Genomic DNA, 16,529 nt, shown 5'->3' with positions numbered 1-16,529 from the left:
CTTATTTTTTTGAATTGTATAATCTTCTATAAGTAATCTTGGTGAACAATGTGTTTACAAAATGGGACCCAACGTTTTGAGAAAAAGTATGTAGATACATCCAAATTTAGGTGCAACTAATGAAGAATTAGAGTGCTTCATTAGTATGATTTTAACTTGTAAGAGGAAATAAATTGTGGGATTGGTGTTTCGTAGCACATTCTTACTATATTGATATTTGTGGATATATCGTGATATTTGCAGTCAAATATACCCACACACAATATTTTGATATTTGTTGATATTTATCAATATAGCGATATATTCATGATATTTGCAGATGTCCTAATGTAAAATATTCTCACATAGAGACATATATATCCACGATATATATCCATAAATCAGAAGTCGATATATCAACTTATCATGATATTTTGTACTATGTTATTTAGAATTTTATGCATAAGGTGTAACCATGTTACCATATTTAATTTGTGTATATTACATTTTTACTATCTCTGTTAAATTCAGAATCAGATATGTTCTGTCCTTTTGAGCACAAAACATCAACAAAGTAAATATAGGCCTTTAAAATAGATACCCTCTTTGCAATGAGAAAATGATTAAAAAGAAACCTTCAATTTCTTTCTATCCATCAACTATTTATTATGGTTAATGGGGATTTCATTTCAACTAGTTTCCTTTTATATACATATACAAATGAGATCTTTCTTCAAAGTTTTGAACAGAGCAAATAGAAGGATATATAAACACTCTGCCAGAAGGAAAAGTTATAAGAGCAAAAATTATAAAAGCAGGGGTGAGAGAGAGAGAGAGAGGGTGAAGCTTAGCTAGGTACTAGCTTCTTGTTCCAATGTCTGAGCTTGACTTTATTTTCTCTGTAGCTCCAGCTATCTTAGCACTACTTCTCATCTGGAGACTCTTCAAGAGGAAGGAAAAGCCACTTAATCTTCCGCCAGGGAACATGGGTTGGCCTTTTCTAGGCGAAACAATTGGTTATTTGAAGCCATATTCAGCTATTACTACAGGAGAATTCATGGAGCAACACATATCAAGGTAATCTCTTCAACACTCTGTCCCTCTATCAACAAGAAAATTTCATGTTCATTTCAATGACTTTGTATAGTTCTTGCAGGTTTGGGAAGATTTACAAGTCTCATTTGTTTGGTAATCAAACAATAGTTTCAACTGATGCCGAACTAAATCGATTTATATTACAGAATGATGGAAGATTGTTTGAATGTAGTTATCCAAGTAGTATTGGTGGGATTCTTGGAAAATGGTCAATGTTAGTTTTGGTGGGAGACATGCATAAGAACATGAGGACGATTTCTCTCAACTTTATGAGCAGTGCACGGCTTCGAACGCATCTAATTCAAGATGTCGAGACACACGCCTTACTGATTCTAAAATCATGGAAGGCTAATACTGCATTTTCAGCCCAAGATGAAGCAAAGAAGGTGTGTTTTATAAATTTGAAGTACTTACTAAAATTCTAAATGCAAAATAAACTAATTAATGACATGTACCATTTGCAGTTTACCTTCAATTTCATGGCAAAACATATCATGAGCATGGAGCCTGGAAAGCCTGAAAGTGAGAAGTTGAGAAGAGAGTACATTACATTCATGAAAGGAGTGGTGTCACCGCCTTTAAATTTCCCTGGGACGGCATATAGAAAAGCCTTGAAGGTATAATTTGAACTCTTTCCCATACTTGAAATCCAATCAGTCACTTGTAGTTTAAGTACACTTAAAGCATTGTTGATTTATGCAGTCACGATCAAGTATCCTCAAAGTTATTGAGCAAAATATGGATGAGAAAATCCGAAAGACAAATGGTCACAGCGACAAAGTGGAAGATGATGATCTTCTTGGATGGGTCTTGAAGCATTCAAATCTTACGACGGAACAAATTCTTGATTTGATATTAAGTATGCTTTTCGCCGGTCATGAAACTACCTCAATATCCATATCTCTAGCTATATACTTCTTGCAAGGATGCCCAGAAGCCGTACAAGAGCTAAGGGTAAGTACCAACGAAAGCATCTGTTTATTACAAGCGAAATGACAAGAAAAAAAAAATACGACGTCTAGCGATGGATGATTGGTAACAATATATTTCAGCTAACTGCTAATATTTGATAATATGTTCTGTACTGGTCGTTGTCAGTACGAATAACTTTTTCGAATATGCATTAAAGTCTCCACTTCCATTATTGTTAGGAAGAACACCTTGGAATTACTAAAGCCAAGAAACAAGCAGGAGAGTCTGGCTTAAATTGGGAAGACTACAAACAAATGGAATTCACTCAATGTGTAAGTCCTTATTTAAATACGTTTATTACTATCTTTTAGTTAAATGTTAAATCAATATATTAGCTATATCCTAATTGTGTTTTCATCCCTAAATTAGGTTATTAGTGAGACGCTTCGCCTTGGAAACGTCGTTAGGTTTTTGCACAGAAAAGCTCTCAAGGATGTTCGATATAAAGGTAGGACAACTGCACTATACAATACAATTTTATCGTTGAAGGCTTTCACGCGAATCTGACCCACATGTGTTTTTTTGTTCTAAAGGGTATGACATTCCATGTGGGTGGAAAGTTCTTCCAGTTTTTGCAGCTGTGCATTTGGATCCTCTCAATTTCGACCAACCTCAAGCCTTCAATCCATGGAGATGGCAGGTCAGTCACCTAAAAGCAACACTGTTAAACCTTGCATAACAGAAACAAAATCTGTCTTCATCTGAAAATAAGATTAACAAGTATATAAAAGCAACTATAAATAAGTATGCTGCCTAAACAAACTTCATTTTGGTGTCTGCGGGGACATGGGCATATCACCAGTGTACCTTGTAAACTGGAATTTATGCAAAGAGGAGGGTGACTAACTGACTATTCATTTTTTTACTTCAAAATTAAGCGTGACATTATTCATTTGCAAAGGGCACATTTAATATCGCAGGATCATAACTTGTACGAAATGAAATTAGAGAACTGATACTTCGTTCTTTTATGTCAGACTAAAAATCATTGAAAACACATATCAGAAGTATCAATCTCTAATTAAAATTTTGAAATTATTGAAGGTGGTGAAACTAGATTTATTGCACTCTCTGAGTCTCTATGGTGCCAAGCAAATTTAATGCACCTAAGTTAGTCACATCTAAGATAAGGTGGAATGTATCAAAAATGCAAGGTGATGAAACAAAAATACTTACCAGTTCAAGTGCCTGCCAAAAAGATGAAAATGTCTTGATCAATGAGTTTAATGATACAAGTACTGTACTGGGTGAATTAAGGTCCCACTAATAAAAGTGATGGACATCCAATCCACCACGTAACTATGGTACCTTCAATTGATTAAATCATGTAGGTTTCCATTCTTCTGGTTTGATTCTTTTTGCCCTTTCTACCTTTATTTGTTGAGTTATTAATTTGTTACCTAGCAAAAAAAAAGTTGAGTTATTAATTTGTTTCTTTTTCTATTTTTCTTTAGTGTATATATATATTTTTTTGAGATGATTAAAGCACATGTGTGGGGCTGTTTCTTGCACGTGCATGAGTGCTTTTGAGTGGCTCAAAGAATACTCGTTTAATCCTCTTAGAACTTTCCAGGAATATTTAAAAGAGGAAACATGCGTGTGGTGAGTCCCACCAACTAAAGCACAAATAAAGCTCTAGTTTGGAAATAATAAAAAAGAGGGGAATATCGACGATATATGATATATGTATATATCAGATAAGTGTCTAATAATTCTCAGGTAAATGTAAATATATTGATATTCAAATTCCATTACACAAATCACAAATTTGTATTGATAATTTGATACTCACATTTCCATTTGTAAGGGGATGAGGAGACGAGCGAAGACACTATTATAAGTTATAAGACAGTTAACAATTCTCACAAGGTTTAATTTTCATTTCTTTTAACAGAAGGGGAAGACAAGTGCGCCGACGAGCAACAACTTTATGCCATTTGGAGGCGGACCAAGGCTGTGTGCTGGGTCTGAACTAGCCAAGTTGGAAATGGCTGTATTCGTCCACCATTTGGTCCTGAATTACAATTGGGAGTTAGCAGAACAAGATCAGCCATTAGCTTTCCCGTTTGTGGAATTTCCAAAAGGTCTACCTATCAAGGTCCACGACCAACAGCTGACAAGCTAGATGAGTTAAAGGTTGAATTTGGGTGACAGAAGGTGGTAGGAAAAGAAAATATTTTAGGCAGAAGTATACTCTTTTTCTCTTGGTAGCTTAGGAAAAGAAAAGTGAAGAATTTTTTTTTAAACGTACAAAAGCCAAATTGATGTAAAAATTATCTTTGCCAAAAATAATGAAGAGAAATTTGAGAAATCCATTGTCCATTACCTCTGTTTAATGTTTTAACCAGATCTGGTAACAAATCGAAAAAAAAAAAAACATTGGTCACAAATCTTGAAACATGTTCTCTCACAGGGATACAAACATACAACACTGTATCCCAAGTTCATTATCGAAAAAAAAAAACACTGTATCCCAAGTTCCCAATAGTCAATGCATTTCTGAATATAACTGTGTACTAGATGAATCATACAGATCAACATCATTCACTGTTGGGAAACATTCTCTTTGCCAATACATATTAAAAAGTATCTCGAAATAAAAAATATAAGTCAATGCACATAAAATTATCATTGCAAATCACAAAAATATTAGTACTAATTGTGGTGCCAATCGCAAATGCGCCAATGCCCAACTGCAACCACGAGCCTAGCAAGTACGCTTTCCCCTTTTCACCACTCTTTCTTCCTGGTGTGAAAAACCTCCCCTTTTTACCACCCAATCGCATACGCCCAATGCCCAATATGACTCGTTGAGAGCAATACAAACAATCAACAGATGTGAAAAGCCTCTCTGGTATTGTGAGAATTTGATTACTTCCATACATTCTTTAGGCTTTAGCAATGTCTTTCGACTCTATCACCTTCTCTCATGTATATATGTATATAGAGTGCAATAGAGCGGCAAATTATCTTGCAGGTTTATATCTCGAAAAATGTAATTTTTGTATTTGGTGGTTTCTTCTCCTAAATTTTCAGATATTTGTAATAGTGGAGGAAGATGCCTATAGTTTCAATAATTTGTAATGGTGTATTCAATAATTTAATTATTGAATGCCAAGTGAGGGTCTGCCTATAGTTTACTTGGTTAAACAAAAAAGTCCTCTCTACTCCATAAAAATAAAAGTGCAACGCAAGAACCAAAAACACTTTCTAACTCTCTCAGCCTCACAATCTTGATAAATAGAGCCCAAAAACAAAAGCAATATCGTGAAGAGAAGAAGAAGAGATTTTTTGTACAATTTTTCAACTGGCAAAAATTTGAAAGAAAAGGACCAACTTGATTTGGGACCACATCCCTGCATGTAATTACATATACAAACTTTCCTCATCGAGCCAAAAAATTATTATCTGTGTTGTGTGACAGAGCTCCAATTGTCCTCACGTAATATTTTCATTTTGTATCTTTGAAGGACATGGATATTCTTCCTGTTCCGTTGGTGAAGGACAAAGTAACAAACAGAGAAAGTAATGAAAGTATTTGCAGTTGGTAAAGAACAAAATATTGCTTATTGTTTTTTCCCTGCTCGACCATATCTTTTGGTTATTTTCCGTGCCCACTCTCATGTAGCTCATCTACCATTTTAAGTGGTCCATTATTTCACCATTGAGACGGTAATTTCAAGATTTTCAAACAAACATGGTTATTCCAAAATGTCCAGCAGCTCAGTAAGAAAAACTAAGCTTAAAGTTTTCGAATGAGCTGAGTTTTATGAGGATGATCCTCGCCTCTTCGGGAAACCATTATGCAAGTACGTCATTTTAACTTGAAATGTACACTCTCTCAAAAGATATACAGTACAAAGTGATGCACATTATATCCGTTTTTTGTATCAATACTGAAAAGAAGCATCTTGTTCGTCCAATGAGCTAAAAGTGCATCTCCTACATAAGCCAACATGACAAATCGCTCAGTGGGTTCCTATTCCATAATAAGGTGTTTTCATCTTGTTCATTGACCTAGTAGCATTAGATCTGAATAAAATCCTAAGGCATGGAAGTATGCAGTTGAGTCCAATTTTCTTCAGTTGCGCCAAATGCTGGGATATTCACTAACAACTTACTTAACAAGCAACAACAGTACTGGCTTCCATATCTTTTGCTTTATATATTTATTATAACAAGTAAATATGTTTACCACAAATAAATACCGAAAGCTCAACAAACATCTTCCGCAACAGCTATATGTACACTGAGAAAACACAATTAAATATTGGACTTGGTGTCTTGTTAGAATGTTTATTCAAAATCACTCATTTCTGAAGGATAATTTTTTCCAAAAATATTCATTGTCGGCCGAGGCCCTGTCCTATGTACTTCAATTTTTTTCATTTATTGAACCAAAAATGTGATATGGCATCCAATAACAATACTATTCAAATTGAAATTCAATGCACCTGAAAATCTCTGAAAATTCAGAAACACTCGTGCTGTATGTGACATTTGACTCCATAATACAGTACACCAAAATCTCTAACAAGACTAAACGTATCTGAATCTGACCACCATGACACCATCATTCGTTAGGTTCCATTTCGCTTTCCAACCAAAAACTCCTCTTTAATGCCTACATGTGTTCGCTTTCAATAATCACTTGTTTCATTATTTCCAAATCAAGCTATAGAGGTTGACATACTACTCCATTACTCTCTGCGGCCTTTGAAGGTGCACGTTCAAAGCTTTAAATATGAAATCTTATGAGCTATGAATGAATGCCTAGTTAAATCTTTGGATTCAATCTCATTTGTTCTCTTTGTGGGATTGCAAGAAAGGGATCTGACCACCCTGACTTTTTTGACCCGTTTTATGGTTCGGTGAACACGTGAGGCATGAATGAGGACAACAGGCTACTTCTGCGTACTGAACACAATTAAATTTGTAGGGTGTGGTATAGAGTATAGACTATCACTATAGGCAGACTATATATAAAGTTTCCAAGTTCCAACCCCAAGCAGAATTTTACTCCATACTGGTCATATATATAGTTAATGTGAATTTACAAACCACATTATCAAAACAGTCGCACACATACACACACAAAGACGGTCAGATGAACAGATGGACAGAGAAAAAGGTTACAAAGGTTGTACAGCCTTGTACTACATACACAGCTAGAACAAGTTTCAAAGCGAAATGCACAAACCAAATTGGCCTACTAGCGATATACAAAGTTACAAACTACCAGAAGGAAAATATCGATGTTTTTGCAAATGTAGTAGCATATAAATCTGTCCAACTGGAACCCTGTCGAACGCAGCCTACTACTTCAACAATACATTACAAAATCGTACTTGATAATCGAATTCTCTGCGGCAAAGTGAATTCATCCTCATCGTCAGCAACAACTTCACAATCCATAATAAGGCCATAAGTCTTTACTAAATTGTTATACACACTCCCCAATCCTAACTTTAAACAAGTTTTCAATATCCTCTTTCTTATTACTTCTATCACCACTTCTTATAATCCTTAAAACCTGTTCAGCGGCATTACAAAGAACCTCTTCAGGGTGATCACCTAAATACTGTTTGATCACATTAGTAAGCAAAACTTTATAATCCAATATCAACTTCTCATTAATATCTTCTTCTTCCATTGGTGGAGAACGAGGACGTTTCTTGTTGTTTTGGAATTTCGGGCATGCCCAATAGGTTCCAGGATTCCAATAATGAGAAAACCCATCTTTTCTTCGAACACTATAATCGGTCATGGTTTTCAAAAGTTGAAAACTGTAACGTAGAAGAAAGAATTAAACAACGAACTCAAAGGCAATTCAGTAGAGATTTTTGGTTTGGGACGAGTCACGAGTACGTGATTGGTATTTATACACACAGATGGTGTGATTTTGTCTTTAGTCAGGATTCAGGAAAAGTATTTTTATTAGAAGGTATCTTTACTACGAATTAATTCGAGCAGGATATGGAAATTGTTAACCGTGTTCCTGTGATGGATCTTGGCATGTGTATTTCGTTGCATCACATATCCAATAACGGTTTTCACCTTGATATCTAAAAAATTATTATAATCCGGGCAGGAGGAGATGGACGATTTCTTGGGAGTGAAGCTGAGATAAAAGAACAACGGAAAATTAAATAACTGGACGTTGACTATTTATTATTGCCAAAACCACCAGTTGACCAGGGTCAGAATATTTTAATCACTTTTAGAATGTAAACAGTATCAAGGTGGTTTTCGCACACTTTTGCAAATACTAAACTGCCCTTTCTCTCAGTTTGTATCTACTGAATGCACAAAAGATCTCTCTCTCCTCCACTCCTCTCTATTTTGAAAGGACTACAGCTGAATTTCGATTTCCGATCATGTCAACTCAAGGCCAACCCATTCCTGCCAAATTTTCCCTCTCATTTATCCCACCCTTTTTTCCCTCCCAATTTCCATTGCAACAAGACCCACATACTTTGCTATTTAGTGCAGAGAAATTGGTCTTTAGTTTAGCTGATAGCTCATCATTTTCTGTTTCTTTTAGCCTATTTATTGTTCTTTAGTTGGGGGGATCTGTCTTCAGTTCATACCTTTTGAACTTTTGTACTTGTCGTCCTAATTAAGTTTCATTGTCGTCTATTTTTAGCTTATTTTGTGGCTGTTATGTTGTAATGGCTGTGGTGGATTTCGAATATGAAAATGACCTTGAATCTTATAAGAGGAAGGAGGGTAGATTTAGGGCAAACAGAATGTGGAGATGACATGTTGAGATAAGGACATTTGATGAGTATTGGCTGGTGGGTAATAGTTCTGAAGAGATTGTTGGTGTGGTGAACAATAACGGTTTCAAGTTGTTCTTACAATGTCATCCACAATCACCTCACTGTGTGGATTTAGACACCTAAGCCCACATGTGGGAAATATTCATAGTCACAGTGAACCGCTTGTACAAACTGACTTTAGATATGATAATTATTGAGAGTGGAAAGTTTGGCAATATTGTGAGTGACTTAGATTTGCTTACATATTGGGGATTTTATGTTAAATTCTTGGTGAAGTATGTTTTAGAAATAAAACGTGACTGTTTGGAGAGTTTGGAGTTGGATTTGGTGAGATTGAAAATGGACAACTTCAAATTGTGTGCAACCTGTCATGAGTATGCATGGGGCATGTCATTGATAAATAAAGACTGTAAGCCTTATAGCAAAGAAAGTTTGAGACACATACAAATGCTCTGCAAGGCCTTTTATGCAAGGTTTGATAATGGTGATGCAAAAAGGAAGGTTGTTATGAGAGGTTTACTTTCGGCTCAGTTGCATGCGCAATGGGCATTTGAGATGCGTTTTCTGCAGTTAGATTATTTCGTGTCTTCCTGTGAGTTCCTTTCTAAGTTTGACATTCCCAGATATTATGAGAGCCCTATTTTCCATGATGAACAACCCCCACAAGAATTCCTCCTTCCATGAGGAGCGCTTCAAAAGGTCATTTTCATTATATTGTGTTGACAGTGCTTCTTTATTTATTTTCATATTTTCATTGTAAAGTTTGGCCATGATATTGTATCATGAGATGTCTTGGTGTAGTTATTGGTAGGTGGAGAAGGTATTTGCATTGTGTTTTTGCTAGGTTATATTGCATCATCGACAATTGTACATTGGTTATTTTCATTGTCGGTTGTGGTCATTACATTGCAGCATAAACCATTAGTTACCCTTATTGGTATGTGGAGAAGGTATATTCATTGTCATGTTTCATCTGTATATTATGTGTAGATGGGCATTCTTATTGTATTTATTAATTGTTCCCTTAATTGTTTGAGTATTGGTGTAGTCAAAGAAAAGGAAAGCAGAGTAGTTGGATTGCTCCATGACGGTTGAAGAGGATATGGAGTATGAGACATTATTGCTAACAAAAAGACCACGTGTAATGAAAGCAGGAGCACCGAAAGCCCAATTCATTAGTTGCAATCTTGGCGATGGAACACTGGTGATTGAGAACTATGTGCCATGATGTTGTAATCAGTTAGCGCATTGTCTCAGTTTGCATTTTGTTAAGCAGATTGTCTTTGCTAGAAATTTACATTTTGTAATGTAATATGTGCAAAAGGTATTTTGAGTAACTCAAATGTGGATGATACTTGAATAGACGGAGTTTAAGAGTGTTGCGTATCATTGAATGGTGTGTATAATTATTAATGCAGATCCCTTATTATTTTGGTGAGAGTGTTATTTAGTGAACAAAGCAAGCATGATATAGGTTGGACTTATAAGAAGAACAATGAACATAACATTGACATTCTGTTCGTGGACCACGAAGTTAGTCTTTATCATAGTACATTGACGTGTTATGCTATTGTATTTGGTTTCTTATTGTACTATTTTTGAGATTGAGATTTAGTAGTTGTGGAAACAGTAATAGCAACAAAATATACGGAATAAGGATAACGAAAGAACAACCAAAATAAGCCAAGGAATACTAGAAGACGTACAGGGATTGGGTCGAACTACAGAACCTTTTAGTCACTAAATAAAGAGGGAGAAACTGCCCCATATTTGAATTCCAAATTTTAGTCCCAAATTGAATAACCAAATTAAATTCCTAAATTGAATTCCAACTTTTTCAGTCGCAGTTTCAAGTAGGAAGTGTTTAATATTTGAATTTCTTTAGTAATTTTAAATTCCAAACCTAATTTCTAACCAAATCGTTTAAACCCCAAAATTGCTTCCATTTTCAAACCCAACAGAGTTTTAGTGGCTGCATGATGGTGAATAAGTTAGAATTTTAGTTTGTTTTGAAGAAATTTGTTATACTTGGTTTGTCCCTAACGTTGATGAAAATAGAATCTTTGGTTTTTGTTATTTGTAGGATCCTGTTTAGAATGGCCACATATATCACAATTAAGTGATGAACTGTGAACTGTATGTTTTAGTCGTCGTTTTTTCTAAGTACATTGTCGTAATAGTACACATGGAATTTATTAGGGTTATACTGGAGATGAATGGTCTCCTTTTGAACGACTTCGCTAGATGGATTGAGTGAACGAGTTGGTAGTCTCACTCTAGTTTCTTACAAATGACTCGGTAGAGTCGAATGAGATATTTGAGCTACCCCAAGCTAATAATATAATTCTAGCAATTTTTTTTAGCAACTCAGGCAATGCCTCATTGTCGCCACAATATCCACGATATTTGCATATCAAACAATGTAAAATATCCCCAAAGAAGGGGACATATCCATGATACATATCAAGACATTAAGTATTGTTAAACACCCATATCTAGATATTTTGTACTATGGTTGGACATGTACCCCAAAAGGCCGCTACCACATCAATTATCCTAGTTCTCAACGACTCCACCACATGGATTTAGTGCACTATAGAGTGATCTGTCTGGGTCTCCAGGGATATGTTTTTGGAATTTATAGAACTTCGATTTCGATTAAAAATAACACAATTATATCAAATAAAAACAAAATTAATATGGATATTTCAAACTTTTATCGGTTAAATGTGATATTTGTGGAGCAATTTAATGACATTATTTTTATTCTATGTGTCTTTTAATTGATATAATTGTGTTTGTTGTTAAGGACTTGGCAATTTAGAAATTTACGGGTGTTTGAGAAGGCAAAGAAGTTGTTTCTTAGAGAGTAAGGGCAATAGGAGTTTGCAATAGGTTACCAGTGATGGTAATGGGATTCTGCTCTGCTGTCTTGTGGACAGATTTAAGGTGTATGTCCACAAATTCTTTCTCTTCAAGAAACTGCAAGTTTGAAGGAAAGTTTTAGAATGACGATAATATGTCTGTTGTTCCGATGAACTTTACGTTTTGGTCGTCGTTCTTTCTAACTACATTGTCGTAATGGTACACATTAAATTTGTTGGGTTATATCTGGTTATGGTTATATTTGTGGTTAATGTTAAATGCATAATTTTAAAAAGATCTATTATTGTGGGACCCAATAAAATTTCAAAATCGTAACCCAAATGTCTGAATTTGAAGGGAATTTGATTCGCATATTCTCTCTCCAAATGTCCAAAAGGAACTTTTTTCTCTCCAACCCGAAAAACCCTTATTTGAGGCTTTATCTCTTCAATTTTCCAGAACCCTAAATTGAAACCCCCTAATGAAACACCACACTCAAACCCTAAATTGAAATGAAGTTGTATTCCTGATTTGCATTTGTAGTGGAAGGTACACTTTAAGTTTTGATTTTAATTTGACGTGATTGTATTCGTATTTGTGCAATTATATTTTTGGAACCCTTATATTTTCACCATTTTCCCATATTTTTTTTTCGTGAACAAATGTGTAGTGTTAACGAAAGTAAAAGAAGTTAGGGGAAACAATGTTTAGTGTTTTTGATAGGTGAAACGGTTGGGTAATTAGGAAGAAATATGTTATTTTGTCTAGGATGAAGAAAGATGTGTATAAATATAAGCCTAACAAAGACGAATATGGTTCACATCGAGGTGATATCAAGGTTATCAGTCGATGTTGTCCGAAAATGCCTTAGAATAAGTTGTATTCGACATTTGATAAAGATGGAAAGGTTTATTTTAGGAAATCACCTTTTGGTTTTCTTCAAGTATTTCCTTACATTATAGGTTAAGTTTGGGTAAAAGGTTGTTCCATAGATATAGATAAATATTTGTCACAATGATACATCACATAAGAAAAGGTTTAGCATCGTGACAAATATAATAGGGTTCCGAATATAATAAGGGAAAAATCTTAAGCAGTAAAATGTTAAGACATATTAGTAAATCATATTGATGTCTTGACATTTCTCTATTGTTGTTTATGATATTCCATAGATATTTTTGTCACGACGCTTAATCTTTTTTCGGATATTTTTTTGTCATGTAGTAATATGAAAATATTTTAAAAGAAGGTTATGATAGAGTTGGATATCCCAATGGCTGTTCGGTTATAATGATTTGTCTTCTCAATTTGAAAAAAACTTTCAATTTGAGAGGATAGATCATTATAACAGTACATCCACCAGAGGTAGGTAACTCTATCATGTCCAACTTTTCAATTATTTCTTTACGTTTTAGGTTAAGTTTGGGTACAAGGTTGTTCCATAGATATAGATAATTAAATATCTGCCACACAGTGATACATCACATAAGACAATGCTGCTTTAGTTATTTTCATTGTTGAATTTGGTAATTACTTTTGATCATGAGATATCTTATTGTAGTTATTGGTAGTGGTGGAGAAGGTATTTTGATTGGGGAAACAATGTTTACTATTTCAGATTGGTGAAACTGTTGCCTAATTAGGAAGAAAATGTTATTATGTTATTATGTTATTTTGTCTAGGATGAAAAAATATACGTATAAATATAAGCCTAAAAAAGTTGAAGACGGTCGACCTCAAAGTGATATCAAAGTTACCAGTCGATGTTGTCCGAAAATACTCGAGGATAAGTTGTTTTCGACATTTGATAAAGATGAAAGGGTTGATTTCAGGAAATCACCTTTTGGTTTTCTTTTAGATATTAATATAGTAGATCCGACTAACAGTAAAAGGTATACTATGCTTACCCACTGCAATCTGATTGTGGAAGTGTTGTAAAAAGGACTGACTTACAAAATAAAAGAGGTTTACTTAACTTTCAAGGAGTCGGATGTGGCCCTTCTTACTGGACTGTCCATAGATCGACCTCCTGACTGGTATTTCTGGATGGATTCAACGATGCCTTCCGCCTTCCGGTTAAGGTATTTCAAGACAACCAAACTTTGGTAGAGTTACTGTGATGATGTTTTGTTAATGGAGATTTTGACAGCAAGGACGTTAGCTAAGCAGAAGTCAGTACGGAGGAATAAGACGACTAGGAATGACATATACCGCTTGAACAAATTGTTTGTGGTGGGGCTTTTTTGATGCCAAAGTCTACGAACGGAGTTAGTGTACTTCATGTCAACATTGCACAAGTTTTGGAACAGTTTGATGCATTTCCATGGGGCTATCTTAGTTTTGAAAGCATTAAAGCTGGTGTGGAGCTTCTGTTTCGACCCCCACCTACGTGGCAAACGTCCATTAGTAGGGGTCTCTATTTTATTCATTTAATCAACAGGGCTAAAGCCCAATTCGCAATATCATGGATCAATGTACAGGCCCATTAACTCCCTTAGCCACATGGCTTGCCACTAATGTACGTTGATTTATGTCCAGATTCATTTCTTATCAAAGAGATAGTTATCAGTTGACAGTTATACTCTATCACAATTACTCAAGATACAAGATTACTTGAGCTACAAGGACTCTCTACTCTACCTCTATAAATATCAAACTATTTTTCATAAGGAACTACGTGGAAACTTGATCCCTAGATAATAGATCTTGGGTACGTAGGCAGCCATTATTTGGTTCAGTTTCATCTCCCCCAACATCAAATTCCTCTATTTCTTAGTGTGTTCTTTACCATTGCTCTCGTTGTGTTGAAGCAGTTTACTGCCGAAACAGCTTCTAAACACTGAAATGGAGAAGCAGTTTAACAATTTTAGGAGAAGCCATTTACACACACCCTAGATGGGTGTGCACTTGCTTTCACCTTGTGGATATTCCTTCATGTTCCCTCTTTGGATGCTTGCCGATTGGATAGGAACGTTTTCCTGTGGTTTCGAGGTTGGGTTAAAGTTGCAAGGAAAACCATGCGGGGCAGTAAGTGGGACCCCGGTTTGAAGAACATGAGAAAAGTTCATGTGGTGAATGACTTACAAGTACCATGGAAGCTACAAGCAATGAGAGTCTACAGAGATGCAGTTCAGGTTAAGTTGTAAATTTGTTTTGTTAGTACGGATCCCTTGCTTGTTTCTATTAAAACTGTTTTTGATTGGGTTGTTTGTTACAGAGAGAAGCTGTTGATAACTAGGTTCCTCTGGACATTTTTTATCATCAAGCAAAGCAAATAGAGGTAATCTTTTTATCTTCCTATGTTTCTTTGGTCCATCAGTCTAATAAGTATCAGTGGTGTATGTTATAATGAATCCCATGTTATATTGACAGGTGATTAAACGAAAAGTTGAAGAGATGTTATGGGAGCTTTCAAGCAAAGCTCTTTGGACTGTTGTGGAAGTTATGTAACCGGGCGGCAACCGTGGTACCGGAGATGTGGTGATGATGCGTTTGTAGAATCGTCGGCAAAGAGGTTGCCAAGAGGGAGAAGTTTTCCCAAGCAGAAAAGAAAATTAGACACCAAGAAAGTTTCAGACAACCCTGAACCATTGAGGAAGAGGCAACCATCAACTAAACCTGTAGTCACACGACATGAACATCTAGTGAAGCAGGCAAGGACCACACATAAGTCCAGTTTGAAGATTCCACCCTTTACTAAGAAGCCCAGGACCCAAAAGACAGATCGTTCTAATGATAATGATTTATCTCAGCAAACTGTAGAGAAGAATGTTGTTGAAATTGAAAAAGAACGTGTAAAGGGAGAAGACCTGCCCAATGAAGTCTTAAGCATAAGTTCATTGGAAAATGAGTCCGTTGGGAGTTCTCAACTACAAAATGTTCAGAACACCAGTGGTGGAGTTGTTGAGAACAATGGCGGTGAAGTGGTTGATAACAGCGGTCGCCGAGTACAAACTTCAACTGCTGCAAAATTGGTATTTACATACTTTTATCTTTTTTGTTTGTACATTGTGGTTGGTAGATTGCAATACTGGATGTATCTTTCTTCCCTTGTTTTTTTTGCAGTCTGAAGGGGAAATCTCACTTGATTTGAACAAGTCAAGTTATGATGAAGGGGTGGGTGGTTTATTATGTTCGAAGGATTCTATCTACTTCTGTCTTAAATATTTACAAGTTATGCGAACTGTAAATTCAATTTTTTTGACCTCAACTGTTGTAAGCTCAAATGTTGATTTTGCAGAACGCAGACATGGATACTGCTAACGATTCTTCTAGACAATCAGAGTGCTCATTACAAAATTGGCTTAAGCTGATTGTGGGTAGAGTAGTATGTCTTGTTACATCAATTTCGATACTGCAATAAACAGTGTAAGAGTATGCATGTGAATTTTTAAACATTTGAGGAATGAATCCATAACTAAAATTGGCCTTTACACGGCTTTGCACATTGCACAGGATAAGAGTATGCAGGGAAAATAACCTGATATTCCCTGTGAAAAAGAAAGGGTTATATATGTGGCAATGATTGGCTAAAGAAAGTGAGTACAAAACATTGGCTAAAGAAATTTCTAGATTGACATAAGGTTACTTGTTTGAAGCTGAATGTTTTTTTCCACTATTTAGAGTGTGTAGTGTTGACTCACATACTTATTTGTACTAATTGTATCCATATTTTCTTCATCTATTAACATGACGAAGAAGCTAATAGGTTAATGTGGCTGAAAAGGTTGATGATGGTGACAACCATGATGATGCTGACAATGAAAATATTTGTACAACGAAAATATTTGTTTAAAAGTGTAGCACTTTTAAGTATGCGTATAATGTACTTCCCAA

The 16,529-nt window shown here is 35.4% G+C and overlaps 1 protein-coding gene across 1 annotated transcript; it reads left to right on the top strand.

The window, feature by feature from the left end:
* The first annotated feature begins 636 nt into the window (after positions 1 to 636).
* Positions 637 to 4,357, top strand: DWF4 (Cytochrome P450 superfamily protein). Its single transcript, XM_086606313.1, has 8 exons — positions 637 to 1,056; positions 1,136 to 1,460; positions 1,539 to 1,691; positions 1,777 to 2,028; positions 2,226 to 2,318; positions 2,416 to 2,494; positions 2,580 to 2,686; positions 3,941 to 4,357. Exons 1-8 carry the CDS (start codon positions 854 to 856, stop codon positions 4,169 to 4,171), a joined length of 1,443 nt encoding a protein of 480 aa, XP_086462439.1. The 5' UTR covers positions 637 to 853; the 3' UTR covers positions 4,172 to 4,357.
* The last annotated feature ends 12,172 nt before the right edge of the window (positions 4,358 to 16,529 follow it).

This window comes from Coptis chinensis, chromosome 4, assembly GCF_015680905.1.
Source record: "Coptis chinensis isolate HL-2020 chromosome 4, ASM1568090v1, whole genome shotgun sequence".
Taxonomy (NCBI): domain Eukaryota; kingdom Viridiplantae; phylum Streptophyta; class Magnoliopsida; order Ranunculales; family Ranunculaceae; genus Coptis; species Coptis chinensis.
The sequence above is the reverse complement of the archived record's forward strand: the minus strand, read 5'-3'. Positions and strand labels throughout refer to the sequence as shown.